This window comes from Cicer arietinum, chromosome 6, assembly GCF_000331145.2.
Source record: "Cicer arietinum cultivar CDC Frontier isolate Library 1 chromosome 6, Cicar.CDCFrontier_v2.0, whole genome shotgun sequence".
Lineage (NCBI taxonomy): Eukaryota > Viridiplantae > Streptophyta > Magnoliopsida > Fabales > Fabaceae > Cicer > Cicer arietinum.
Genome location: NC_021165.2, coordinates 55,456,303 through 55,483,281, shown reverse-complemented (window position 1 = coordinate 55,483,281; position 26,979 = coordinate 55,456,303). Strand labels below are relative to the sequence as shown.

The window sequence follows — 26,979 nt, the reverse complement described above, 5'->3', positions numbered from 1 at the left end:
AACTTAGAGAACTCTTGACAAAGCTTTACAGTAGTAGAATAAAAAAAATTATATCAGCTACATATATTCAAACAACGTGAAAATAATTTTTAGATAAGTTTCTAAATGAGTTAGCGTCCATCTGACCTCTTATAAAATAGTTTTTCAAAATAAAGACATTTTATAAATGACATATATATTGTGGGGGCATGTTTTGTCATTTTACTAAAATAAATGCTTCTCGAGACTTTCTCTCTAAATTGAAGAGAATCAATTTATAAATTGGATCCATAAAAAATAATCTTTCTTTCACGATTTTAAACCAAACAATGAAAGTATAATGTTCTAAAAACTTTCTTTATTGTTACTTTTTCTTCCTTCCATATTATGATCTTCCAAACAATGCGTATGGGATAAATAGTGATAAAATATTCAACTAAATTTAAATAGGTTTAATTCCTATATATACATATAATATTTTTAGCGAACATAATTTTTTTTGTTACTAGTACTTTAAAATATATAGTTTTTGTTGTTATTTAATTTTGATTTTTGAAATATTTTAAATGTTTGATTTGATCCTTATAATATAGAGATTAGTGATTTTAGTTTAGAAAATTATCTTTATAAGAATTTAAATGAATATTACACAAATATTACATGCATCTATTTTAATATAAACAAATTTTGTAGCAACTAAAATAAACAAAAGAACAAAATTACCAAATCTAAAGGCTTATATCCATTCATTTATTCATTATTAAAAAACAGATAAACAGGCATAGTACTCTAAAAAATATGTTACCCTGTTATAAAAACATAAAAAAAAAAAAAAAAGTATTATAAAGTATTTAATAATGAATTTGAAAGCAAATATTCTGATTATTTTATTTTAAGTTGAGAACAATACATCAAACATAGTGATAGTTAAATATTATCATGAAGCGTATAATTGGTGTTAAAATTAATTTAGTGGTGGATAAAACTTGTCCCCACACCTGCATCTCCATGTTTCTGGATATGAGTATGGCTGGTCTGGCATCTCTGTAGGAGGTGCAGATACTGAAGGTGAAGACACAGGAGCAAGAATCACTAGAGTTGGTTCACATGGATTACATGTCTCACACTTGTTTATGCAGCTCGGAGGTTCAGAGCTCAAGTCAGGTGCATCGGCAACAAGTGGAACCCCTTCTCCTATTTCCTCGTTGACATTCTATACAAAAATATCTTAATTAATGATAATGTTTGGTTAAAAGAACTATAATTATCATAATTCTTTTATCAAATATCTATATTTAATATGAATCATACAATATTTCGTTATATATAATTTTAATACCGTATGTCGTAATATCATAATTTCTTAATATGTAAAACATCAAATAATATTACAAAGCATAAGATATGCAAAATAAAACAATGATTTTAATATTTTTAAATGATATACCTGATAAATATGTACATACGATGAGTTAGTAATATTGCTGAAGATCGTTGTGAAAATTGAAAGCAAGAAAAATATAATACCACAATAAAAGTGGAATTTGTTTGCAGACATGGTGCTATTTTTTGTTATCTATAGGAAAATGAAGAAATATTTTATCAAAGAACTCGGCAGGTGTTTTGTATATATATATATAATAATTTTATCCAATACAAAATTATAAAAAAAATATTTAAAATAATTATATAAAAAAGTCAAAGTCACGCTTATGGAATAATTTATATTATGCATATCTTTTTATAAAAATAGTCAAAGTCACACATGTGGAATAACTTTTTCTAATTCTTTGTGAAAATTTGTTGTCGTATTGATATTTTGTATTTTGTTTGTCCTTATAAAACCCACAGGACATTTGACTTTGTTCCTCTTTGTGTGATATATTTACCTACCTGTTTTCCATAATTCCGTTGCGAAATGCCATATATGTTTTATATTAGTGGTGTGATGAAAACTTTAATAAATTTGAACTTTTGTTTCAAACAAATTTCTTCCTCCACTTGTGACTTTGTTTGAGAACCTAATTAATTGGGCAACCATAGTTTTGGAAACTATATTTGGCTAAACTAATGCATTTTTCTTTAAACATTTGAAAAATATCATTAAACATTTCTACTCAAAGCTTCCTCAACAATGCAAAACAAGGGATGAGATAATGGCTACCTTTGCCTAACACCCTATGCACAATTGAAAAATTCTATGGCTTTTCCATTCATTATACCAATCACACATACACACTCCATTCTATTATTTAAACGCCACTAATCATATAAACTCATTTATTCTTCTATTTTATTTTATTTTAGCACAATTACTATTATTTTATTTTATTTTATTTTATTTTATTGTCATCATTTCAAGAGCAATATTTTATAAAATAAATAATTTTAAGTTACTTTCAAAAAAATATATTAACAACAACTAAAACTATCATATTCGTAATTATCACTACAATTACTAATATGTATGTATTTTTAGAACATTTTAATACCAATAGCATGATTTACAATTTCTATAATGAAAATCGAGATTCTAAAATATTTACAATAAATTCAAGATTATTATTTTTAAAATAAATAATTAAAATAAGATATAATTAGAAATAATGAAATATAACTATATATTCATTTAATATTAGTTAAATGCACATAAAAATATCACATTAATTACCAACACATATAGACACACAAAAAATGTCTAAAATCTTATCTTTTAAAATATTTATACAAAAATACAATTATTTTTAGAAATACAAATAAAATAATAAAATTTAATATTTATAACTTATATTTATCATTAAATCAAATATGTATAAAATTATCACACCATAATAAATACACATTTAAAAAAAAAATTAATCTCAACATTTATCAACATATATTACAAAATTAATTTTAGTATCCCACTTAATTAATAAAATAATTTATTATAAAATTTGAGGTTCTACATTAGATTATTTTACATATTGTAACACCCTAATTTATTGTTATACCTTAATTTATTATTATTATAAAGTAGTGATATTTTCTTATACATGTGTTTCTTGTGGTGTAATAATTTTTTTACGTCTCTTTTTGTTGCCTTTATAGTTATGTAAATAGAAATCAGTGATCATTGTTATTAAATCTATTTATTTTATTTAATAATAATAATAATAATAATAATAATAATAATAATAATAATAATAATAATAATAATAATAATAATATATACTAGTTTTGAATTGCTATTATCTTAGGCCTCATATTTTAGTAGTGTTGTTATCTAAATCTTTATTATTCGAATTTATTTTTATGAAGTATAAATATAAAAATAACTATATTATTTATATATGAAATATAATAATGATGATGATGTCATGCCATAAATATCCATAGAATAGCCAATAATAATTTTTAATAACATAAGTTATAAATTGAATTCACCATAAACGGAATTAATGGATCTAAATAATTCTAAATTCGTAATATATATATAACATCTTAAATATTTAATTAATAAATAATAGTAAATTATATTATAAGTGTATTCTATGTGGTGTGATAATTTCCTACTTACTAGTGTTGGGTGCATATAACTCTAATGTTAATCAATATCATATATAAGCATAAGGCAAAGGCTATCTGCCTCTAAAACCTTGCCGCCGCCAATCAAACAAGGATTTTGCTTTCTACCCATAGTTAGCCTATATTTCCCTGGGTATCGCATTGCAGATCCTCACCCAATCTCCTTTTTTTTTTTTTTTTTTTTTTTTTAATTTTAATTTCAATCCCTCCCTGCATATTAACAAATAAGCCACAATCACATAATTTCATTTTAAGTCTATTACACATGGATTGTTATTTCCGGTCGTGATTTTGTCGGCTTCTACTATCGGATTAAAGAATCAAGCATATATTACTTTTTACAGGATCTTTGATTCGCCTGGTTAGTCTCTCATTATTTTTAAATTATTGTCAAAACCTACTGTTTGTGTCACTAGTCTTCTTTCGATAATTTAGTCATCATCCTTTCCATATTTTATTTGATAATTTAAGTTCGTGATTAAAATAAAATACTAACTATATTTTATTTATTAATTATATTCTGTTTGAATACCAATTATTTATAGAAATACATTGGTACTATTTATTTTCTGCTATAAAGTGAGTATATTTTATGTACCTATTTAGATTTTTCTGCAGTACTTTGAAATTAAGTTCGAATTATAAAATTCGGCATATGTCCTTTTTATTTTAATTATTTTGTAATGATAAAGTTGTTGATTATATTGCACAAAATGGTCCAAATACCAATTAATTCTTGATGGTCTATGAGACAAAGAACTTGGACATATCACTTTATTTAATTTAACTAATTTATTTTGTTTACATGTTTATTTTGTTATTTCATAGTTCATGTTATTAGTATTCCTTAATACTATTTGCAATATTATTAGCATACTTGTTTTAGCATATTACATTGAGTTTAAATAAATAAAGTTAAATTAATGTTTGAATCAAATAATATGAGCTCTTGTTGAATACAACTTCTCTAGACATTCCTCTATTGTTTTATCTTCAAATTCTCTTTTAGATAAACATGTGCAATTGTATTATATATATATATATAATCTCAATTTGTTTCACATCTAAAGACTTGAGTTATTCTAATTATAATTAAAATTCTTACAGTGTTCATTGCATCATAAATTTTTAAGATAGTATATACTGCATTTATATATACGTGCCTACAATTTAAAGAATCTAATTCTATTTGTGCAGCCAATAGCTTTGTTACTTTTCTTTCAATATGTACCGCATATTGTTAGAATATTGTAATATCAAAATCATACACACATTATATTTATTTAGAAATATATAATTATGTTATTTTTCATCATCTTAAAGAATCTAATTCTATTTGTGCAGCTAATAGCTTTGTTACTTTTCTTTCAATACATACCGCATATTGTTAGAATATTGTAATATCAAAATCATACACACATTATATTTATTTAGAAATATATAATTATGTTATTTTTCGTTTATTTTAAATAACATGTTTGTTTATATTAATATAATCATAAGCATACAAATTATTAAATATATTTTTGATTTGTATTACAAATAGTAGATGATTTATTAATTTATTTAATTATATTTAGTGAGTAATTTATTTGTATTTGATGGTTGTGTGGCTATAATTCTTTGACAGATTATTAGAGACGACGACCGACAAAGAGAGGACTCGTTAGCATATCAGATTCATTAGACGAAATCTTCAGTCGAGGTAAGGGGTGAGAGGAGGTTCGACTTTATGAGTATAAAATAACGTGGGATGAACGAGAATACCGAAATTCTCAGATATTCATCTGGGGCTTACTACATACAGTTGAGCCCTATTGAGTAATAATAATTAATTAATAATATATGAATGGTAATAATGAGGACTAAAATATAATTTAGAAACCTATAGAATTGTTGTGAATTAATTTATATTAAGATTGCGTGTTATTTGATTTATGAAACCTATACTAATTGTTATTGTATGAAAGATATGTATTTGAGTGTTCTTGTCTACTTGATTGAAATTCTGATGTTACTTGAAAGTGCACCTAATTGATTCTTTATTATGTGATTGATGAGACTGGACTGTGTATTGTGAGTAGTGTAAATCAAATATTGGGATTTTATGTGATTGATTGATATAAATATATATAATGATGAATATTGTGAAGTCAAACTGAAACTTATTGAGTTGTGATGATCGAGTAAGTCTAAGATATGTGTTGTAGATTTTGGAGTTAGGATTATTTTGTCATCATATAGGGAGGGTTTGACAAACCTAGTGATTCAGGGAAGTTCAACAGAATGAGCCTGATCGTGGAGGGCTACAATCAAACTATAAGGTAAGACTGATAGACCTTGGGGGTACCTCTAGTGGGAAATTCCTAAGTGGATTAGTGGGTTATTCCCTAAGGTCGGGAGCTACTGTGCAACACAAGAGTACCCCGACCGTCGCGTATATGTGTCTCAGGTTGAGTTGAGGGGATCTATGAGGACTTGGTCATTCATGAATTGTCTGTCCACTCTTGTAGTGGCATAGTATCAGGCCTCCTAACCAAATACTTCAGAGTAGAATGGTAACAAATGATGAAGAAGTATAGAGTATAGGATATGCATAACATTTCGTCCTTGTAATTGTTTTATTGTGATTGAATTGGATTAACCTTGGATATTATGTTCTTGAATGTTTCTATTTATTTGTGATGTTTTGACTCTTGCGTGTTCTCCTCGTTTATCTTATATTGTTACATAATTTCGAAACTCACCCCTCATTGTTTGTGTTTGGCGTTTGCGATGGACGCAGACGAGTTGCAAGCTGCAAGTGATGACTTGTACCATCAGAATGGCGGAAGCCATCTTGTCTTGAAGATTTTTATTATATGTTTTTTGTTGTTAACGTCTTTTAGTTTGGGAATTCCCGCTCTGATAGTGACATTGGGTTGGGACTACATTTACATTTATCATTAAACTTATGTACGCGTGCTTCAAAAATGATTTTGTTTACTACTGTTATGATTTCGAGTTGTTAAGTTTGACCAAAATTTTGGATTAATGTGACATGTTCATGATTACGTGATACTTCTTACCTTTAAATATAAAAATGTTTGAAAGTTTATTTATTTATTTTTTTAGAATTTCATTATTTTGAAAATAAAATTTAAAATAAAAAGTTGATATTAATTTGGGGTTTAGGGTGTCACATTAGTGGTATCAGAGCAGGTCTGTCCAATTAGATCGTGGGTCATATGTTCATTGTGCTTACATACTTACTTTGTTAATTGATGATTTTTTTTTTACCATTACTATGCAATACTTTATTCTAAGAGAGCAATTTGTTGTGCTTTTGTTGTGCAAACGTATTTTTGGGTATTTCTTGTGGATTATTTTTGTCTCTATGCTTGCATTATGTTTAATGGTAGCTTACCAATTTTAGATTGGTTGAGATCATTGATTGATGGAACAATGGTGTTATGACAAGAAATTTCGAAGCCATTGGTAGTCAAGTTTTACTTGTTTTAATTTTTGTAAGATTAGCTATCTTTTCGTATGCCTAACAATATCTATACTTTCCTCATGTTTATTAACTTGTAAGAGTATTAACTATTATGATGGAGATGTTCATTGTTTTCAATGTCTTGCTTTGTTGACTTTAGGTTAAAATTCTTAAGAAGATATTAAAGTTAAGTGTTTATTTTTAAATAAATATGTTGGGTTATTTTGATAAGTAGTCGAAATAAGAAGTGTGAGGCTTAGATGTTCCTAGTAAAAAAAAAATTATACAGTGAATAATTGAGTGGCTTTATGGATCGTGCATTAGGTTCTTAGTTTATTTTGACTCGAGAAGTTTAGGAAGAGTTAAGTTGTGATCACAAAAGTATTTGGTAGTCGACATTGAATGGGTAATAAATACTTACAAGGATATTTGAGCATTGCAAGAGAGTTAAGATTGATATGTGGTTGATAGATGTGTTATAGGAATGATTCTTTTTGGAGTTTATTTATAGAAAGGAGATTTTAGTAGGGTCATAGAAGTAAGATTGTCATGATATTTTTATACTTCATGAGTGTTATGTGTATTTACCTATGTGTGACCTTATCACTAGAAAGTTAGACTTGTCCCATTTTAGTATTGTTGACTTTGGTGAAGCTTGTGATGTGTTCAAGTTTAAGGCATGTAATTGTGTAATATATTAGATAAATAGATACCCTTAAATTAAGATTAGTGGAAGGAACATGAACTAATAATTTTTACCTTAAAGGTTTATGAGTATGGTCCTTGTTAAGTCCAATGAAAGAAAACAGGGGAATGACATAGTGTTGATTCTTAGGAGCTCAAACTAATATCAATTATATTGATAAGAAAATTTTCTTTATTTGAAGAAAGTATGAAGTTGATTCTTATCTTGTAAGAGAGTGATACTTAAGAAAATTATATTGAGTGTTGTTGATCGACTGGAAAAAAAAAAAAAAAATTGTGATCATTCTATTTCAGGTAGACTCATGTTTTATTTTTCTAATTTGTGAACTAATTTTACTAGAAACTGTAAAGGTATTTGGTTATATTGAATAGGACACCAAAGCTTAAGTTATGATTTTTTTTGGAATCTCAAATTGTTAAGAGAGCTAAATAAGAAGATTAATAGTTATGATGCTTGGAGTGAAAATAAACTCCGAAAATGAAATTTATTTAATGGATCAATATTTTTTATATACCTTATACTTGTGTTAATCATATTATATATTTTATTTATTCAATAATTTGTTCAATATATTTGGTTTATTTAAATTAATGCGCTAATAATGCAACTTAGCCATGCTCAGGTTTTTGAAATAAAGTTAAATTTCAATATTGTTTCTATCTTTATAATTGTGTAAAAAAAAAAATAAAAAAAAAAGAGAGAGAAGGAGCTGATGTTTATTTTGGAATATAAACACTTTAAGAATATTTTTCAATTTATTTGATTGCATATAATAAATTAATATTCTATAAATTTAAATGTTCTCTCTTATTATCTGAATTATATAGTAGCTATGTTATTTCCACCATGATTGAAACTATTAAATGTAACATGCACACTTCGCTATTTCATTTTACCATGTCAATTTATCATGTAAAGCAATTTTTAATATTATATTTAAATAAATATATGAGATTATGAATTGTTGAACTGTTTACAATTTAGGTGATAAAATACTTTTACTTTATCTAATCATTATTTGACTCATAATAGTTTCATAATTTCAAGACATAATAATTATATAAATGTTTGTGTGTTTATGCATATCAACTTGTGTATCACCTTATCATTAGGAAGTAACATTGATCCCATTTTAGTTTTATTGATTTAACTTCATTGTTTTGTGATAAAGTTTAAGGTAAATAGTCGTGAGACCTTAAGGTTAACCTTGATTAGTTTATTTCATTCTTATTTTAGTGACCATATCAAACCTTAGATAATAGATAATGTGCATTTTTAAGAACATAATCATCGAACTTAGAAAGATATAAACAATGTATGTAAATGGAGTTTGAGATAAATGGTACTTGTAGCTGTTGTCTGAAAAGACTAGAGCATTGTCAATATGAAGTTGATGTATGGGGGGTTTAGATTCGGTAAGAGTTGGACTAACCTGTGATTTGACCATGTAGGAGTATAGTAGTGCAAGTGTATGTAATCGTGTACGGTATAGGTTGTTAATAGTAGATGACGTATTTGAGGAATATGAGTTTATGTGCTATAATTGGAGAGAGTATATGAGAAGTGAATTCTTGTTTACTAGAGATAAATGTGATGCTCATATTCATATTTTATTTCACGGATAAAAGTACAATGGAGTAACATTAATTATTAATCTTAAAGTATAATTTTTTGTATGTATGGTATAGATCTAAAATCTAGTATATATTAAATGTTGGGGACTTAGGAGAGTCGCGGTCGTCCAATTTTACATGAAGTTCCGCCACTAATTAGAGAAGAAAGTGAAACGAAAGAAAGTAAGAACAAAGATTGTTAAAGCAAAGAAAATAAGAAAAAAAATGTATAGAAATTGAAATGATTTTTTGATTGTTTGGTAGAAATAAAAGTGAGAAGAAAGAAGTTATATTTTAGAAAGAAGAGTTATATTTTATAAGTGTATGTATATTATTGAATATAAGATGACGTGGATGAAGTGGGGGAATTTTTTGTCATTTTACTAAAATAAAAGCTTCTTGATGCTTTCTCTCTAAATTGAAAAGAATCAATTTATGTGCGGGATCCATAAAAAATAATATTTCCTTCACTTTTAAACCAAACAATGGAAGTACAATGTCCTAAAACTTTCCTTGTTGTTATTTTTCCTTCCTTCCATTTTCTGCTCTTCCAAACAATGCGTATGGGATAAATAGTGATAAAATATTCAACCAAGTTTAAATAGGTTTAATTCCTATAAATATAATATTTTCTGCGAACATAAATTATTTTGTTACTAATACTTTTAAATATATTGCTTTTGTTGTTATTTAATTTTGATTTTTGAAATATTTTTAATGTTTGATTTAATCCTTATAATATGGAGATTCGTTTATTTTAGTTTAGAAAATTATCTATATAAGAATTTAAATGAATATTACACAAATATTATATGCATGTATTTTAATATCAACAAATTTTGTAGGAACTAAAATAAACAAAAAAACAAAATTACCAAATCTAAAGGCTTACATCCATTCATTTATTCATTGTTAAAAAACAGATAAACATTAGTAGAAATTTGCTTTTTACCTGCGGATTTAAGCAAATAATCTGCAGGAACACTCATTATCTGTGGATTTCTTGGCAGAACCAGATCCCCACGTAAAACCTTCGTAGATAATTGTTACCTGAGGATTTCTGTATCCGCAGGTACAATACCTGCGGATAAATCTGCAAAAAATGTAAATAAAATTCGCAACAAATAGTAAATAAACTTAAGGCATTTTCTTTCAAATGTCCTACTCGTACAAATATATTGCGCATGAAAATCCGCAGGTATATCCGCATGAAATTTTGCATCAAAACATTGTTTGCATAAAAATCCGCGGGTAGTTTTGCATAAAAATAGTTTTTTAAAAAATAATTATAATTTATTTGCTTTATTTTTTACTAAAAATGTATAAAAACATTATAAATATATTTTTTAAATATTTAATATTAGTATTTAATTGAAATATTGTTGCAATTACAACTAAGTATTAATTACAACAAGATCCAAAAAAAACTATGTAGCAAGTACATTATATAACCAAATTAACAAAATAAAAACAAATACTACTCAATATGATTACTATCAATGTCAAATCATCTATCTTCTTTCCTTGTTGTTGCAATTGTTGCTTCATCAACAACTTTTCAACTTTTCTTGCTCCTGTCTTTGCAACAATTCATTCAAGACTCAAATTCTGAAATGCAATGAGTTAACTAAGAGTGTTGTGTGGGATTTGACCATTTAATCCAGAACTTTGTAACTGAAGTGCTGTAACTCTTGATATTCACTCTAGTCCATTTTCTGCATAGAGAAGAGGGTTTATTTGCATCATATTAATTAGTTTTCTCTATCAATTCATAGCTATTATAAATTACTAGCTTTATAGTAAAATATTGTTTAATTTGTTAAATCATATGTCAAGTCTAGATAAAGGCAGTTTATTGTTGTTGTTAATATTGACTTATTCATCTTTGAACTATTTCTGTATTTAGTTTAGTACTGGTTAGGCGGCAATGACACTGAGAATTCTAGGGTGTTCAAATAATATTTGAAGCAAACTACTAAAAATCGAAAGAAAAAAAATCAAAACGTGAGAAAATCGAGTTGTTTATTAAGTTATTTGACAACTGAAATGCTCCTAAATAACAACAAACTCAATGATGTCTATAATTAATTCTGCAAATCACTTCTCAGCAACTATTGCATGGTATTTTTGTGTATGTCTATAATTTCTAATTTTTTAGGCTTCTTTAATCTACACAAGTTAGAGAAGTCTTGAGGCATGCACAAATCCTCTATATCTTTATTTTTTACTACATCCTTTGTATTAGCATATAGTTATGTCACATGTAATTCACTATTAGATAGGAGTTAGTTATGGAGAGTTAGTTAAGCTTATAAATACCTAACTCTCCTCACAATTGTTTTCTGTTACTGATGCATGCAAGCATCAGATCACTCATTGTAACAAGTATTTGAAAAATCACAAAATGTACATTGCATTCATCTTCCATTAATGAAACAGAGTTTTAGTATGAAAAAAAAATCAATCTTACAAAAATACAAAACATATTAGACATAAGCTTAATTGAAAATACCTCTATTCAGGTAGCAATTTCAAAACTCTTTGGCTCCTTCAACTTGACAATAGACTTCAACATCAGAAAAATACTAGATTTGCAACTAGAAATTTATTTGAATTAAAAACTCTAAGAAATTGAGACTAATTCAAACATTGTGCTTTAGAAATATGGTAGGCAAAGATTGAAAAACAAAATGAAGAAGCATATCCCTTCATATTTACGCCTATGAGTGGCAACTATATCTTAGTGTTTTAGAATCATAATATGAAGTTCAACATTCTAACAATAATGTAAAACTATCACACTGCCAGGTACTTTATATAAGCAAAAGTAACATATTCAATTTGAAGCACGTTAATATGTACAATGGATCATAACATTATTGTAAAATAAGTACCTTTGAACTGGATGAAATTAAACCAACCATTCCAGACATTGGCTTCATTAGAAGTCTATGATCATTTTTAATAACCTTTGAGTTGAATCAGGGGAACCAAAGAATCAATTATTTTGCCATAAACATATAACAAAGACAATTAAGTGATAACTCAATGATAACATGAAATGCTACCTATATCTGTCAATTTTTAATCAAAGATTTGTTTGGCCTCTCCCTACACAATTTTCCATATTCTTCAATGTTTTTGTGACGTGCCTTCATATCAAACTTATGCTCTACTTTATCTTCCATTGCAACCCTGTCACCTAAAATAAAGGTAAAAGTTGTTATCTAACTCAAGGAAACCAAGCTATACTATATTGTGACAACTAAAAGAAAAATAAGCTATACATAAAAGTAGTACTCATCATTTTTTTTTATTATCAATTATCAAATACACAATAGATCACAATTATCAAAAACACCAAAGCTCACGTAAGGAACTTCAATGTCATATTTACTTTTCCAAGTGTTAATTCTCAAACTAACTTATCTATTGCACTACACTGATACTAACATCAAGTATGGTTTTTAAGCTATCATATAGGCCTAATAATGAAGGATAGAAATTTGAAAACAGTTAACTGATATGAAAGGTATTATGGTCAACTTAAAACCTCGCAAATTGAGAGCATACCGATGACTCTAGACAATCCCTTTTATGCATTTACATGGTGAACTAACCCTGTCAGTAGCTAGATTCCCCACTTGCCACTTAATCCACCAAACTTCATATAAATCAAATGAATGACAACATATGGAAAAAGACAGTTCAACTGTATCTCCATGCTTTTTGAATCATTGTAAAGAAAAGATACACTACATAGATGACCGTAAGAATATACCTCGAAGGCAAGAATTGAAACTACAGTTAGTTAAATGTTCTGCAAGTATCTTCCCTGATTTCTTAGCAACAATAACATGAGAAATTTAACTAACGATCCTATTCAATCACTGAAAAATTTGCAATAGTTGTCGATCCTCTGTATAGGCTCTGATGCTTACGAAGGTTTATGTTTCATTTTCAAGATGGATGATTTCAAAAACTAAAGGAATTGTACATTGAATATTTTTAAGCATACTGATCATTCAAAACATATTAGGCATATAGCATAATTGAAAATACCTTTATGCAAGTAGCAAAGACGACAATGTCAGAACTCTTTGGCTTTCTTCAACTTGATAATAGACTCCAATACCAGGAAAACACCGTAATTTGCAACTAAAGCAATTTGCAAATTGAAAGTGTTCAAAAAACAACACACAAAAATACTAAATCAGAAGAAAAATCCTAAATCAGAAGAAAATCAAAACCCTAACTCACTGTAGTTCACGAAAATCATTTTTCTCCTCCTTCACTTGAAATTTGAATGACGCTGAAGGTCGAAGTAGAATCGAGGCTCACTCACGAGAAATCTATAGTCGAGAATGTCGCGAAGCTCATACGCGAGAGTGACGAAGACGACGAAGTTGTGATGGTGGTGGCAATGGCGGCGAGGTGTAACGATGGTGGCGAGGGTTGAGATGCAATGGCTGCAAGGTTGAGAAAATAAGGTTCTGCGATTAGGCTTGGTTGCTACGACTTTGTTAAACGTATATGACACTACGCCAAAAATGACATTTAGCAGCGCCCATTTTACAGCACTTGCTAAACACAAGCGCTGTTGTAATTATATTTTAAAAATAACGGAACCTATTACAGCGCTTTTGATGCAAAGCGCTGTAAAACAAGCGCTGTAGTAGGTCATATAACGTTTGCGCATCACGTTATAAGGCTTTTACAGCGCTTGTCAAAAAAGCGCTGTAAAAGGAAGCGCTTTCTCGAATCAGTTACAACGCTTTTTTCACAAGCGCTGTAAAACACATGCGCTTTCATTGAATTTAACTACCTATTACAGCGTTTTTTTCACAAGCGCTGTAAAACACATGCGCTTTCATTGAATTAACTACCTATTACAGCGCTTTTTTCACAAGCGCTGTAAAACACATGCGCTTTCATTGAATTTAACTACCTATTATAGCGCTTTTTTCACAAGCGCTGTAAAATACATCTTTCAAATAATTATATACGTTGGAAACCCTCATATCCTCTACATCTTTCAAATAATTATATACGTTGGGAACCCTAATATCCTCTACGTACTGTGCGGCCATCTACGTTGTCTAAGGTATTTTTTACACATGATCTGTTATGTTTTGAAATTGTCAAAAATTGTCAAAAACTCATACCACATGATCTGTTCTGTTTTGAAATTGTCAAAAATTGTCAAAAACTCATACCACATGATCTGTTCTGTTTTGAAATTGTTAGTTGATATTGGTTTCTTTTTGAAACTTGTTGATATGTTTTGAAAGCTTATTATTTTTGTTACTGCATTTATATAGGTGGTATAATATGGATAGGAAATGGATTTCAGCCAATCGATTGTCAAAAGAGTATGAAATTGGAGTGAAGGAGTTTGTTGAGTTTGCAGTGAAGAATGCAAAAGATCCAAATAGAGTAGTTTGTCCTTGTTTAAAATGTTGTTTTGGAAAACGTGTTAGAGAAGATGAATTAGAAGGACATCTAGTATGTAATGGAATTGATCAAAGCTACACATGTTGGATAAGACATGGTGAGAAAAAAAAAGGAAACATTAATTTTGAGAATAGTTCTACATATGCTTCAACTGATTTCGATACAGATACATATGAGCCGGACCGAGTTGATGAGATTGCAAAAGCAGTTGAAGAAGATCTTCGAGATTGTCCTAAAATGTTTGAAAGTTTGTTGAGTGATGCAGAGAAAGAATTATATAATGGTTGTACTAAATTCACAAGACTGTCAGCGATATTAAAGTTGTACAACTTAAAAGCGAGTAATGGATGGTCTGATAAAAGCTTTACGGAATTATTAACACTCATAAAAGATATGTTGCCAGATGATAATGAACTTCCCAGTCGAACCTACGAGGCTAAACGGATTTTGTGTTCTATTGGAATGAGTTACGAAAGGATTCATGCGTGTCCTAACGATTGCATTTTATTTCGAAACGAATATGAACTACTTAAGGCGTGTCCGAAATGCAATGTCTCTCGATATAAGAAGAAAGAATCTACTCCAGCAAAAGTCGTGTGGTATTTTCCTATAATACCAAGATTTAGGCGCATGTATCGCAGTGAAGAAGATTCAAAACACTTGACATGGCATGCAGATGAAAGAATTAGAGATGGAATGTTTCGACACCCTGCAGATTCCCCACAATGGGCAAAAATTGATCACGAGTATCCTGAATTCGGGATAGAGTCAAGAAATCTAAGACTTGCACTTTCTACTGATGGAATGAATCCACATGGTCTTCAAAGCATCTCACATAGCACGTGGCCTGTGATTTTGGTAATATATAACCTACCTCCATGGTTATGTATGAAGCGTAAGTTTATGATGTTGTCTCTGTTAATTTCTGGACCCAAACAACCGGGGAATGATATCGACGTATACTTGACTCCTTTAATTGAAGATTTAAAAATTCTGTGGGAGACAGGTGTGGAAGTTTATGATGGGTATAGGAAAAAGTGTTTCAATTTGAGGGCTATGTTGTTCGGCACAATTAATGATTTTCCAGCATATGGTAATTTATCAGGATATAGCATTAAAGGTCAGTGTGCATGTCCTATATGTGAAGAGAGTACAAATTGGATGCGGTTGAAACATTGTAAGAAGAATGTGTTTCTTGGACATCGTAGATTTTTACCTTATAGTCATCAGTATCGTGGGTGGAGAAATGCATTCAATGGAAAATCAGAGGAAGGTAAAGCTCCTTTAGCACCGACTGGATATCAAATACTTGAAAAAGTACAAGGTTTGACCAATAAATTTGGCAAACCTTTTGCGGGAGAGCTGGTGAAAACTGGGTGGAAGAAAAAGTCAATTTTCTTTGAATTGCCATATTGGAAGTCATTGTATGTAAGACATTTCCTCGATGTGATGCATATTGAAAAAAATGTATTTGAAAGTGTTATTGGTACGTTACTCAATGTTCCAGGAAAGTCTAAAGATGGCGTCAATGCAAGATTGGACTTGGTCGATATGGGAATAAGAAATGAACTGGCTCCAGTAAAGAAAGGAAATCGCACATATCTACCTCCAGCCGCTCATACTCTATCTAGAAAGGAAAAAATTGTTTTATGTAAATTTCTACACGAAGTTAAAGTTCCAGAAGGATACTCTTCGAACATTAAAAATTTGGTTTGTATGAAAGACCTCAAGTTAAAAGGTTTGAAGACCCATGATTGTCATATTATAATGGAGCATTTGCTACCAATAGGTATACGTTCCATTTTACCTGAAAAAGTTCGACTAGCCTTAACTAGATTATGTTTCTTCTTCAGGGAAATTTGTAGTAAAGTGATCGACCCTCAGAAATTACCGACATTGCAGAGGGAAATTGTTGTTACTTTGTGTGAGCTTGAAATGTATTTCCCACCATCGTTTTTTGATATAATGGTTCACCTTACTGTTCATCTGGTTAAGGAGACACAACTTTGTGGGCCAGCTTATATGAGATGGATGTATCCGATAGAACGATATATGAAAATATTAAAAGGGTACGTAAAAAGTAGAAGTCGACCAGAAGGTTGTATTGCTGAACGATACATTGTTGAAGAGGCTGCTGAATTTTGTACTGAATATCTGTCCAATGTTGAATCCATAGGGCTTCCCATGTCTCGTCATTCGGGAAGACTATCAGGAGAAGGGATAACTGGAAGGAGACTATTGACTATATCAAGGACAGAATGGGAGCGGGCACAATTGTATGTTCTGCACAATGATGATGAGGTTCAACCGTATGTTACAATACACATTGATCAGTTATCTCGTTTGAACATGAATAGGAATCAAAATTGGATAACTCGAGAGCACAATCGAAGTTTTGTAACATGATTAAAAAATCACATAATGCCAAAATTTGATATAGACCCCGGATCAATTTCAAATAGATTGAGGTGGCCAGCAAATGGTCTGAGCTTACATGTTTTTTCTTACACTGGTTATGTTATTAACGGCTACACATTTTATACCAAAGAACAAGATGATCAGACCACTATGCAAAATAGTGGAGTCACTCTCGTAGCTGAAGCGATGCATGTCTCAAGTGCAAAAGACAAAAACCCAATATATGCAAATCTATCATATTTTGGGGTTATCGAGCGCATATGGGAGTTAGACTACACAATGTTTCGTGTTCCCATATTTGGTTGCAAGTGGGTCGATAATAATAATGGCGTTCGGATTGATGAGTCAGGATTCTTGCTTGTCGATTTTAATAGGGTGGGATACAAAGACGAGCCTTTTATTTTAGCGTCGCAAGCTCAACAAGTGTTTTATGTCACTAATCCTGTTGATGATAAATGGTTTGTTGTCCTATCGACCAATAAAATAAGTGATGATAACAATAATGATGAAGATGTTGGTAATGATCTTTTATTTGCAACATCACAACAACCACATGAAATTGATTCAACTGATGATGGTTTATATCTTAGAGATGATCATGATGAGGGAATTTGGATTAATCCATCGTTTCGTATTGTAAATGGACAAACAAATGTGAATGTCACCAGGAAAAGAAGAAGGGCATCTTAATGTATATGTTTAATTGTTTTATATAAGCTATGCATGTAATCTGAACTGTGTTATTGTAAATATGCATGTAATCTGAATTGAGTGTTTTATACTAAGTTCTGATTAATTTATTTTCTGAACTGAACTGAACTGAACTGTACAGAGAGATTCTCATTGTCATTTCTAATAATTCATGCATGTAATCTGAATTGAGTGTTTTATACTAAGTTCTGATTAATTTATTTTCTGAACTGAACTGAACTGAACTGAACAGAGAGATTCTCATAGTCATTTCTAATAATTCATGCATGTAATCTGAATTGAGTGTTTTATACTAAGTTCTGATTAATTTATTTTCTGAACTGAACTGATAAAAAGGTTTTTAATGTCATCCCAACCCAAATAAACCAAACACAAAAATAAAATAAAACAATAAAACAAAACACATGAGTTTGGTGAAGAGGAAGGGATTTTGGTGGTGACCAGTTACTACTATGTGGGTTTTGCATGTTGAGCTTGTTTAAAAAATAACATAACAAAACACAAAAACAATAAGGCCTTTTAACAGCGCTTATTTGGAAAAAGCGCTGTAAAAGAGCCTTCTAAAATTAACCTAAAAGATACATTTTAGAGCGCTTATGTGGAAAAGCGCTGTAAAAGGCTTTAAAAAACATTAATATAACATAATAACACACGGAGGTCTTTTACAGCGCTTATTTGGAAAAAGCGCTGTAAAAGAGCCTTCTAAAATTAACCTAAAAGATACATTTTAGAGCGCTTATGTGGAAAAGCGCTGTAAAAGGCTTTAAAAAACATTAATATAACATAATAACACACGGAGGTCTTTTACAGCGCTTATTTGGAAAAAGCGCTGTAAAAGAGCCTTCTAAAATTAACCTAAAAGATACATTTTAGAGCGCTTATGTGGAAAAGCGCTGTAAAAGGCTTTAAAAAACATTAATATAACATAATAACACACGGAGGTCTTTTACAGCGCTTATTTGGAAAAAGCGCTGTAAAAGAGCCTTCTAAAATTAACCTAAAAGATACATTTTAGAGCGCTTATGTGGAAAAGCGCTGTAAAAGGCTTTAAAAAACATTAATATAACATAATAACACACGGAGGTCTTTTACAGCGCTTATTTGGAAAAAGCGCTGTAAAAGAGCCTCTTAAAATTAACATAAAGAGACATTTTAGAGCGCTTATGTGTAAAAAGCGCTGTAAAAGGCTTTAAAAAACATTAATATAACATAATAACACACGGAGGTCTTTTACAGCGCTTATTTGACAAAAGCGCTGTAAAAGGCGTAAAAGGCATTCAAATAACATAATAACACACGGAGGTCTTTTACAGCGCTTATTTGACAAAAGCGCTGTAAAAGGCGTAAAAGGCATTCAAATAACATAATAACACACGGAGGTCTTTTACAGCGCTTATTTGACAAAAGCGCTGTAAAAGGCGTAAAAGGCATTCAAATAACATAATAACACACGGAGGTCTTTTACAGCGCTTATTTGACAAAAGCGCTGTAAAAGGCGTAAAAGGCATTCAAATAACATAATAACACACGGAGGTCTTTTACAGCGCTTATTTGACAAAAGCGCTGTAAAAGGCGTAAAAGGCATTCAAATAACATAATAACACACGGAGGTCTTTTACAGCGCTTATTTGTCAAAAGCGCTGTAAAAGAGCCTTTTAAGAATTTAACTAAAGAAGCCTTTTAGAGCGCTTTACAAAAAAAGCGCTGTAAAAAGGCTTATAAAAAGCGCTGTAAAAGTGTTACGTATATATAACAGTTACCTCTTCAGTTTCCTCTTCATTACGTAACCTTCATCTCAACCTTCATTTCTTCTCTTCTTTTGCAAACCCTATCATCCCGTCCTTTACGAACCTTATTTCCACGATCATCTCCTTCATTTCGAACCTTATTTCCATCCAAGATCATCTCTCCCATTTCACACAATATATTTTCATTGAAATACGTAACCCTCATTACGTATTTCTTCAAACCGTATTTCTGTGAACCATATTTCTGTGAACTTTCTGCAAACCCTCTTTTCTTTGCATTTCGTCTTTCTTCGAACCATCATTATTCAGGTATTGATGTTATTAAATTTTTGTAATCATTAGAATGCATGTTGAGCTTTTTTAAGATATACTGATACATGTTGAGTTTGTTTATAATAATGCATGATCCATGTTGAGCTTGTTGATGTTATACTAAAGTGCATGTTGAACTTGTTGTAGTTAAATGGATACAAACAAAGATTTAGAAGTTCAAAATGAAGAAGTTGGCACCTCTAAGACTTACGAAAAAGAAGTCAAACGTGGTGCAACTATCATGCAAAGGGTGATTAAAGCACGGAGCAGTGGCATTAAATTTGAGGTATACTCTGTTTGCTTATACTCTGTTTGCTGTGTGTTTTTTTATCTTTTTTTAGGGTTTAGGGCATGTACTTACTATATGAGTTTATTAGGTTGGCTGGAACGAGAGTGGTCAGCCAGTTGACCCCAACAGCTCCATGTTTGTAAGCTACATTGGGGCTGTTGTTCGTCAAAATGTCCCAATAACAATAGACAACTGGAGAGATAAGGCGTTGAAGGATGCCAAAGATATCATCTGGAATGACATTCAAGTAAATATTTTGATCTACTCTTTTGTCATTTATAATGTTTTTTCTGTAAAATACATTACTTATGATTGTTTTCATTGCAGACCACTTTTGTTCTTGATGAGGAACGAAAGTCATATGTTTTGAGAGTTGCTGGGAAAATCCATCGTGGATTTAGATCCCATCTCTCAAATTTCTATCTAAAAGATAGAGAAGGAAACACAAATGCTGAACCTCCAAAGATATATCAACATTATATATCAAAGGATGAATGGAGTGCATTTGTTTCCAAACGTTCTGACCCGGCGTTTGTCGTAAGTTATTAATTTATTAGCATTTGTGTTTTATTATTCATATTCGTAGCGTATTTTAAATTTTTACACAATTGCAATTTTTTTTTTATATAGAATATTAGTACGGCAAATCGCGAACGGGCAAGCAACCCAAAACACCCATACAAGAAATCACGTATGGGATATGCACGCCTTGAACAAAAAATTGTAAGTAATTAAACATCACTTGTAATTTGTATTATAAACTATAGTGTGTAACTAATTTGTATTATTTTGTTTATGATTTTAACGAATAGAGAAAAGACACCCAAGCCGATCAACCCTTGGGTCGTCATATCTTATGGAAGGAAGCGCGTGTTAACAAAGAAGGAGTGGTTGATAATGAAAATGTCAAGAAAGTTGTAGAACTTTGTGTAAGTATATTATCACTTTAATATTTTTTAATATTGTATTTTAAAAATGCTATTGAACTTATCTTTTTAATGTTACATGTATTTTAGGAAACTATTGAACAAAGTTCTGAAACTCAAGAGGGCAACAAGGATACGTGCAGGGACATTCTTGGGAAAGTGTTTAATGTCCCTGAGTATTCCGGTCGAGTGAGGGGGAAAGGATTTGGCGTAACTCCCAAAAGCTTTTTTCCTCAAGAGAAGCGCCAAAAACCTTCCAACGAGGAAGTATTAGAGAAGCTCAGAATCTTATCGGAGCAAGTGGCACTCTTGGTGAATACGAATAAAGACAAGCAACTTCCGGTTCAGCTCCAACCTGAAATACAAATGGAGAGTGAAACCGGGAGTTGCAACGTCGGTTTGAAGAGTATTCCCGAGGTAATTAATTACTTACTACTTACTTGCTTATGTAATTACTTATGTATTAAACAAACTTATATATTAACTGTACTTATGTTTTAACTATTGATGTAGGGTGTCACTACATGTGTCCTATACTTGTCCTCGCCGACTCAACGGAAGGTGGGAAAAGGAATATTGCACAATACTTCGGGAGAAGTATTGCACAATATTCCGATCCCCGCGGGCCATGTCAAAGTATCGCCTACGGTTGCTTTCGAACCAACTGCACCGTTGCCCATACCGGACAACGATGGAGATATGAAGTTCTTAAGCGACGCTATTGGCAGTTACGTGGCATGGCCCACACACCTTGTTGCCCTCGAAAAAAAGATTCCCAAGGACAAATCAGTTACATCTCCCGAAAAGGTTTGTCACATTTATTGCCTAAGGTTTTTTATTTTTTCAGATTCAATAAACTAACATTTTACCTCATTTTTGTAGGTCCAAATAAATAAACCACCCCTACAGCCAAAAAAAGGCAGCAGACCTCAAAAATTGGAGGTTAATAGGGCTGCCAAACTACAAAGGCTGGAGGGTAATAAAGCTGCAAAACTTGCAGCAACAAAAAATCTGGATCGGGGAAAATCGGTCGCTGCTGCTGCTGCTCCTAATAAAAGTCAGCCACGCCTTGGTAAATACGGGGCGTGTCTTGACATCCAAATAAAAAGGAACATGGGCAGCAGCAACGATTCGCCCATTGTACAAATGAATCAAGACATCTTTGGAGATGAGTATATTGAATACCTCGAAAAGGAGCAAATGTACGATCTTCTCGAACATAAGGAGCTGAGTGTTACTGTAATCAGCTTGTACATAAGGTAAAAAATACTTTTAATTGCATTTATTTGTAATTAATTAAATGTATTGGTAATTAATCTAGTTTAAAATTTTCATTGAAGGTTTTTGTACGAGAAGGTCGTGTGCACGAGGAAACTGTCAAATAAATACTCATTCTTGTCTCCGCATAAGATGTCGATGTTCAAACTCGATCCAGACAATGTAAAACACTACATTGTAGATATGTTTTTAAGAAACTCTAATATGTCCACCCATATATGAAATTATGGTTGGACATATTAGAGCGCTTTTTTGAGAAAGCGCTGTAAAATGCACACCCATAACTCATATAATGGGGTGCATATTACAGCGCTTTTTTGTGAAGAAGTGCTGTAAAATGTGCATAACAAGCGCGCGTTGTATTTACATGTTTTATAGCGCTTTTTTAAAAGCGCTGTTGTATCATTTACAGCGCTCGTTTCCACAGCGCTTATTTTTTTGAAAAAGCGATGTAAATGGCTTAAAAAAAGCGCTGTAATATGCGTTTTTTTGCGTAGTGTGATTAGGATTTTTTTTACATGTTTTCTTTATTAAAAAATTGAACAATTTTAATGGCACTTATAAATCAAACAACTTTACTTTATCTTTTACAAACAAATATAATAACTTTTTTTTAGAATATATACATTTTTAACTTTATTTTTTACGAACAAATATAACAATTTTTTTTCTTCATAATTTATATATTTAAAAATTAATATGTGTTATTATTGTCAAATTAAATTAATAATGATTAAATAATATGTAATCTATTAATCAGTTTGACTATATTTTAGATTTATTATCTTCAAATTTGTATATTTTATCTTTTGAAATGATTTTAAAATAAAATAAAAATCAAAACATCTTATTTAATATCAATGAAAATTACAAAATGCAAATTCCATTTATCTTGCAGTAATGATTCTAGAGTAGAATTTGTCTTATTTTTTATTTTGTTTAAAAACAATTGTCCTTTATTTATATAAAAATAGAAAAATAAAATTTACTTTATTTATATAAAAAAAATAGAAACATAAAATAAATAATTTAAATTTCGAAGAAAATCCGCACTCACATCCAATAAATTGGATTTTCCCCTATAAATCAAGACGGTTTCCGATTATCGCTGATGAAAATTATATTATCATCCTTAATTGTAGAAGTTGTCTTATTTTTTAATTCTACTTTATTTACATAAAAATAAAAACATATCAATTGACAAAGAATATTACCTGTGTTTACGTTTTCTGCGGAATTTACGTTTTCCGCGGAATTTTCAGCGAATGTTTCCTGCGGAATGAAACCGCAGAAAAAGTCTAAGGAAAAAGGTGAATTTTTCCTCGGATATAAAATCACTTGTAAATCCGCAGCAAACGAAAAAAGATACGCAGCGAAAATCCTTGTGTATTACCTGCGGAAATATTGCCGCAGAAAATGCCGTAGGAAAAACGCTAAATTCTAGTAGTAAATACTCTAAAAAATATGTTATCCTATTACAAAAAAAAAAAAAAAGGCATTATAAAGCATTTAATAATTAATGAATTTGAAAGCAAATATTTTGATTATTTTATTTTAAGTTGAGAACAATACATCAAACATAGTGATAGTTAAATATTATCATGAAGTGTAAAATTGGTGTGAAAATTAATTTTCTGCTGGATATAACTTGTCCCCGCACTTGCATCTCCAAGCATTTGGATATGAGTGTGGCTGCTCTGGCATCTCTGTAGGAGGTGCAGATACTGAGCGATCAAATACTGAAGGTGAAGACACAGGAGCAAGAATCACTAGAGTTGGTTCACATGGATTACATGTCTCACACTTGTTTATGCAGCTCGGAGGTTCAGAGCTCAAGTCAGGTGCATCGGCAACAAGTGGAATCCCTTCTCCTATTTCCTCAGGTGCTTCGGCAACAAGTGGGACCCCTTCTCCAATTTCCTCGTTAACATTCTATACAAAAATATCTTAATTAATGATATTGTTTGGCTAATAGAACTATAATTATCATAATTTTATCAAATACCTATATTCAATATGAATCATACAAAATATATATATATATTATCTCACCATATGTCATAATATCATAATTTCTAAATATGTAAAACATCAAATAATATTACAAAGCTTAAGATATGCAAAATAAAACAATGATTTTGATGCGGAATTGCGTTTTAAAATGATCTACCTGATAAATATGTAAATATGAGGTAGTAGTAGTGCTGAAGATCGTTGTGAAAATTGAAAGGAAGAAAAATAAAATACCAGAATAAAAATGGAATTTGTTCACAAACATGGTGATATTTTTTGGTGGTATTTTTTGTTATCTATAGGAAAATGAAGAAATATTTTATCAAAGAACTCGACAGGTATTTTGTATATATATATGAGTTTTATCCAATACAAATTTATAAACACAAAAAATTAAATTATTTAAAATAATTATATAAAAAAGTCAAAGTCACGTTTATGGAATAGTTTATATTATGCATATCTTTTTATAAAAATAGTCAAAAAGTCACACATGTGGAATAACTGTTTCTAATTCTTTGTGAAAATTTGTTGTGTATTGATATTTTGTATTTTGTTTGTCCTTATAAAACCCACAGAATATTTGACTTTGTTCCTCTTTGTTTGATATATTTACCTTAATACCGTATTTGCGAAATGCCATATATGTTTTATATTAGTGGTGTGATGAAAACTTTAATAAATTTGAACTTTTGTTCCCAACAAATTTCTTCCTCCACTTGTGAGTTTGTTTGAGAACCTAATTAATTGGGCAACCATAGTTTTGGAAACTATATATATTTGGCTAAACTAATGCATTTTTCTTTAAACATTTGAAAAATATCATTAAACACTTCTTATCAAAGCTTCCTCAACAGGGCAAAACAAGGGATGAGGTAATGGCTGCCTTTGCCTAACACCCTAAGCACAATTGAAAAATTCTATGGCTTTTCCATTAACTATTAAAGAAAATTTGGCACCTTTCTAGATTGATTTTATCAAGTTGCAAAAATTTTGGTCAAAACTTGTTGGGTGGGTCCACTCCCCAAGTGGAACCCACTAGTTTTATTAGTATTATTATTATTATTATTATTATTATTATTATTATTATTATTATTATTATTATTGAAATAAAAGAAAGAAAAAAAAGGTATTATTGGGCTAGGCCCACGTAAAGAAAATAAAAGGGATTTAGAAATCCTAAGAATTAGTAGAACCAAAGAGAACGGCTGGCAGAGAAGAAAAATAAGGGTTTGGTTTCGGTGGTGGTAACAGGTGTGTAGTAAACTTGCTCTGTTTGATATACAAATTTAGTATGTTATTTCTACAAGTTTATTTTAATATACAGTTTGAGTAGTTTTATCTTCTCTGAGAGTAACTTTGGCATACATTGTTATAAGGTTGTTATTGTTGATTGATGTTCCCTATTGTTATTAGGAAGACTCTGGTGTACCCATTAATTATTATAGTGAAAGTTTTACTGGACTAGGTCCCGTGGTTTTTATTCTCTTAATTTGAGGGAAGTTTTCCACGTTAAAAATTGCCTTTGTCTCATTTAATTTTCTACCAATTATTTTTGCTCTGGAATTGTATTTTTTGTTTGGCCATTTATTTGCACAGGTGGGGGAAAAATATTCGCATTATTGAGATAGTTATCGCTAATTATATCTGGTTTTTTTTCCCAACAAAGTGGTATCTAGAGCTCAGTTATTTGATTTGTGCATTTAAATGGAGGAGGAAATTAAAATAAAGGTCTCAATATGATTAAACTCAACTCTTCTAATTATATACTTTAGAAGACTCTCATGGAAGACATGTTATACAGTAAAGATTTGTATGATCCTATTGAGGGTGACACTGCTAAACCCGCAGATAAATCTGACGCTGATTGGAAGAAGATGAATAGAAAGGCAGTGGCGTTGATCAGGCAATGGTTGGATCTTAGTGTGTATCCACATGTTGAAACTGAAATAAATGCTAACAAGATGTGGGAAAAATTAAAAGAGTTGTATGAACGAAAAAATGTGCAAAATAAAGCATTCTTGATTCGAAAGCTGGTGAATATGAAATACAAACATGGGGATTCAATGACAGAGCATATGAGTATTTTTCAGAATACAGTGAATTAATTGACAACTGCAGAAATTAAATTAGATGATGAGTTGCAAGCGTTGTTATTGTTGAGTTCCTTGCCTAATAATTGGGAAGTCCTTGTTGTGACGTTGACCAATTCAGCTCCAAGTGGAAAGTTGAAAATGTCAACAGTTAAAGAGAGCATGTTGAATGAATAAGCTCGAAGAAAGGAACATGGTTTGATTGGTTCTTCCTCAAAGTCAGAAGCACTAGTTACAAAGTCACGGGGGAAAATTCAATCTAGAAACTTCCATAGACGCGACAACTCTGAAAGTCGTAGCAAGTCAAGAAGCAAGTCGAGGACTAGAAAAGAAGTGATATGCTATCATTGTGGCAAAACGGATCACATAAAAAGAAATTGCAGGTTCCTTAAGAGAG

The 26,979-nt window shown here is 30.5% G+C and overlaps 3 protein-coding genes and 1 long non-coding RNA gene across 4 annotated transcripts; 2 read left to right on the top strand and 2 right to left on the bottom strand.

The window, feature by feature from the left end:
• Nucleotides 1–698: 698 nt before the first annotated feature.
• Nucleotides 699–1,567, bottom strand: LOC113784368 (uncharacterized). Its single transcript, XR_012163388.1, has 2 exons — nt 1,427–1,567; nt 699–1,192 (listed from the first exon to the last, which is right to left on the bottom strand). It is a non-coding gene; the product is annotated as an uncharacterized lncRNA (long non-coding RNA).
• Nucleotides 1,568–14,127: 12,560 nt separating this feature from the next.
• Nucleotides 14,128–18,099, top strand: LOC140920904 (uncharacterized). The gene is made up of 2 exons (XM_073369988.1): nt 14,128–14,444; nt 14,662–18,099. Exon 2 carries the CDS (start codon nt 14,672–14,674, stop codon nt 17,198–17,200), a length of 2,529 nt encoding a protein of 842 aa, XP_073226089.1. The 5' UTR covers nt 14,128–14,444; nt 14,662–14,671; the 3' UTR covers nt 17,201–18,099.
• A 2,088-nt stretch (nt 18,100–20,187) lies between these two features.
• On the top strand, nt 20,188–23,920 carry LOC140920786 (uncharacterized). Its single transcript, XM_073369617.1, has 6 exons — nt 20,188–20,519; nt 20,600–20,809; nt 20,903–20,995; nt 21,085–21,201; nt 21,289–21,571; nt 23,739–23,920. The coding sequence occupies exons 1-6, from the start codon at nt 20,406–20,408 to the stop codon at nt 23,918–23,920; spliced, it is 999 nt and encodes a 332-aa protein (XP_073225718.1). The 5' UTR covers nt 20,188–20,405.
• A 94-nt stretch (nt 23,921–24,014) lies between these two features.
• On the bottom strand, nt 24,015–24,783 carry LOC113784369 (uncharacterized). Its single transcript, XM_027330513.2, has 2 exons — nt 24,647–24,783; nt 24,015–24,408 (listed from the first exon to the last, which is right to left on the bottom strand). The coding sequence occupies exons 1-2, from the start codon at nt 24,752–24,754 to the stop codon at nt 24,103–24,105; spliced, it is 414 nt and encodes a 137-aa protein (XP_027186314.1). The 5' UTR covers nt 24,755–24,783; the 3' UTR covers nt 24,015–24,102.
• Nucleotides 24,784–26,979: the final 2,196 nt, after the last annotated feature.

Bases quoted from the DNA above. Each gene is read 5' to 3' on its own strand.
- LOC140920904 (XM_073369988.1), top strand. From the start codon at position 14,672: ATGGATAGGAAATGGATTTCAGCCAATCGATTGTCAAAAGAGTATGAA.
- LOC113784369 (XM_027330513.2), bottom strand. From the start codon at position 24,754: ATGTTTGTGAACAAATTCCATTTTTATTCTGGTATTTTATTTTTCTTC. The intron at 24,409-24,646 runs GTAGATCATTTT...ATTTTTGTATAG, and splicing joins CATATTTACATATTTATCAG to AATGTTAACGAGGAAATTGG.
- LOC140920786 (XM_073369617.1), top strand. From the start codon at position 20,406: ATGTTTGTAAGCTACATTGGGGCTGTTGTTCGTCAAAATGTCCCAATA. The intron at 20,996-21,084 runs GTAAGTAATTAA...TTTAACGAATAG, and splicing joins CACGCCTTGAACAAAAAATT to AGAAAAGACACCCAAGCCGA. The intron at 21,202-21,288 runs GTAAGTATATTA...CATGTATTTTAG, and splicing joins AGAAAGTTGTAGAACTTTGT to GAAACTATTGAACAAAGTTC.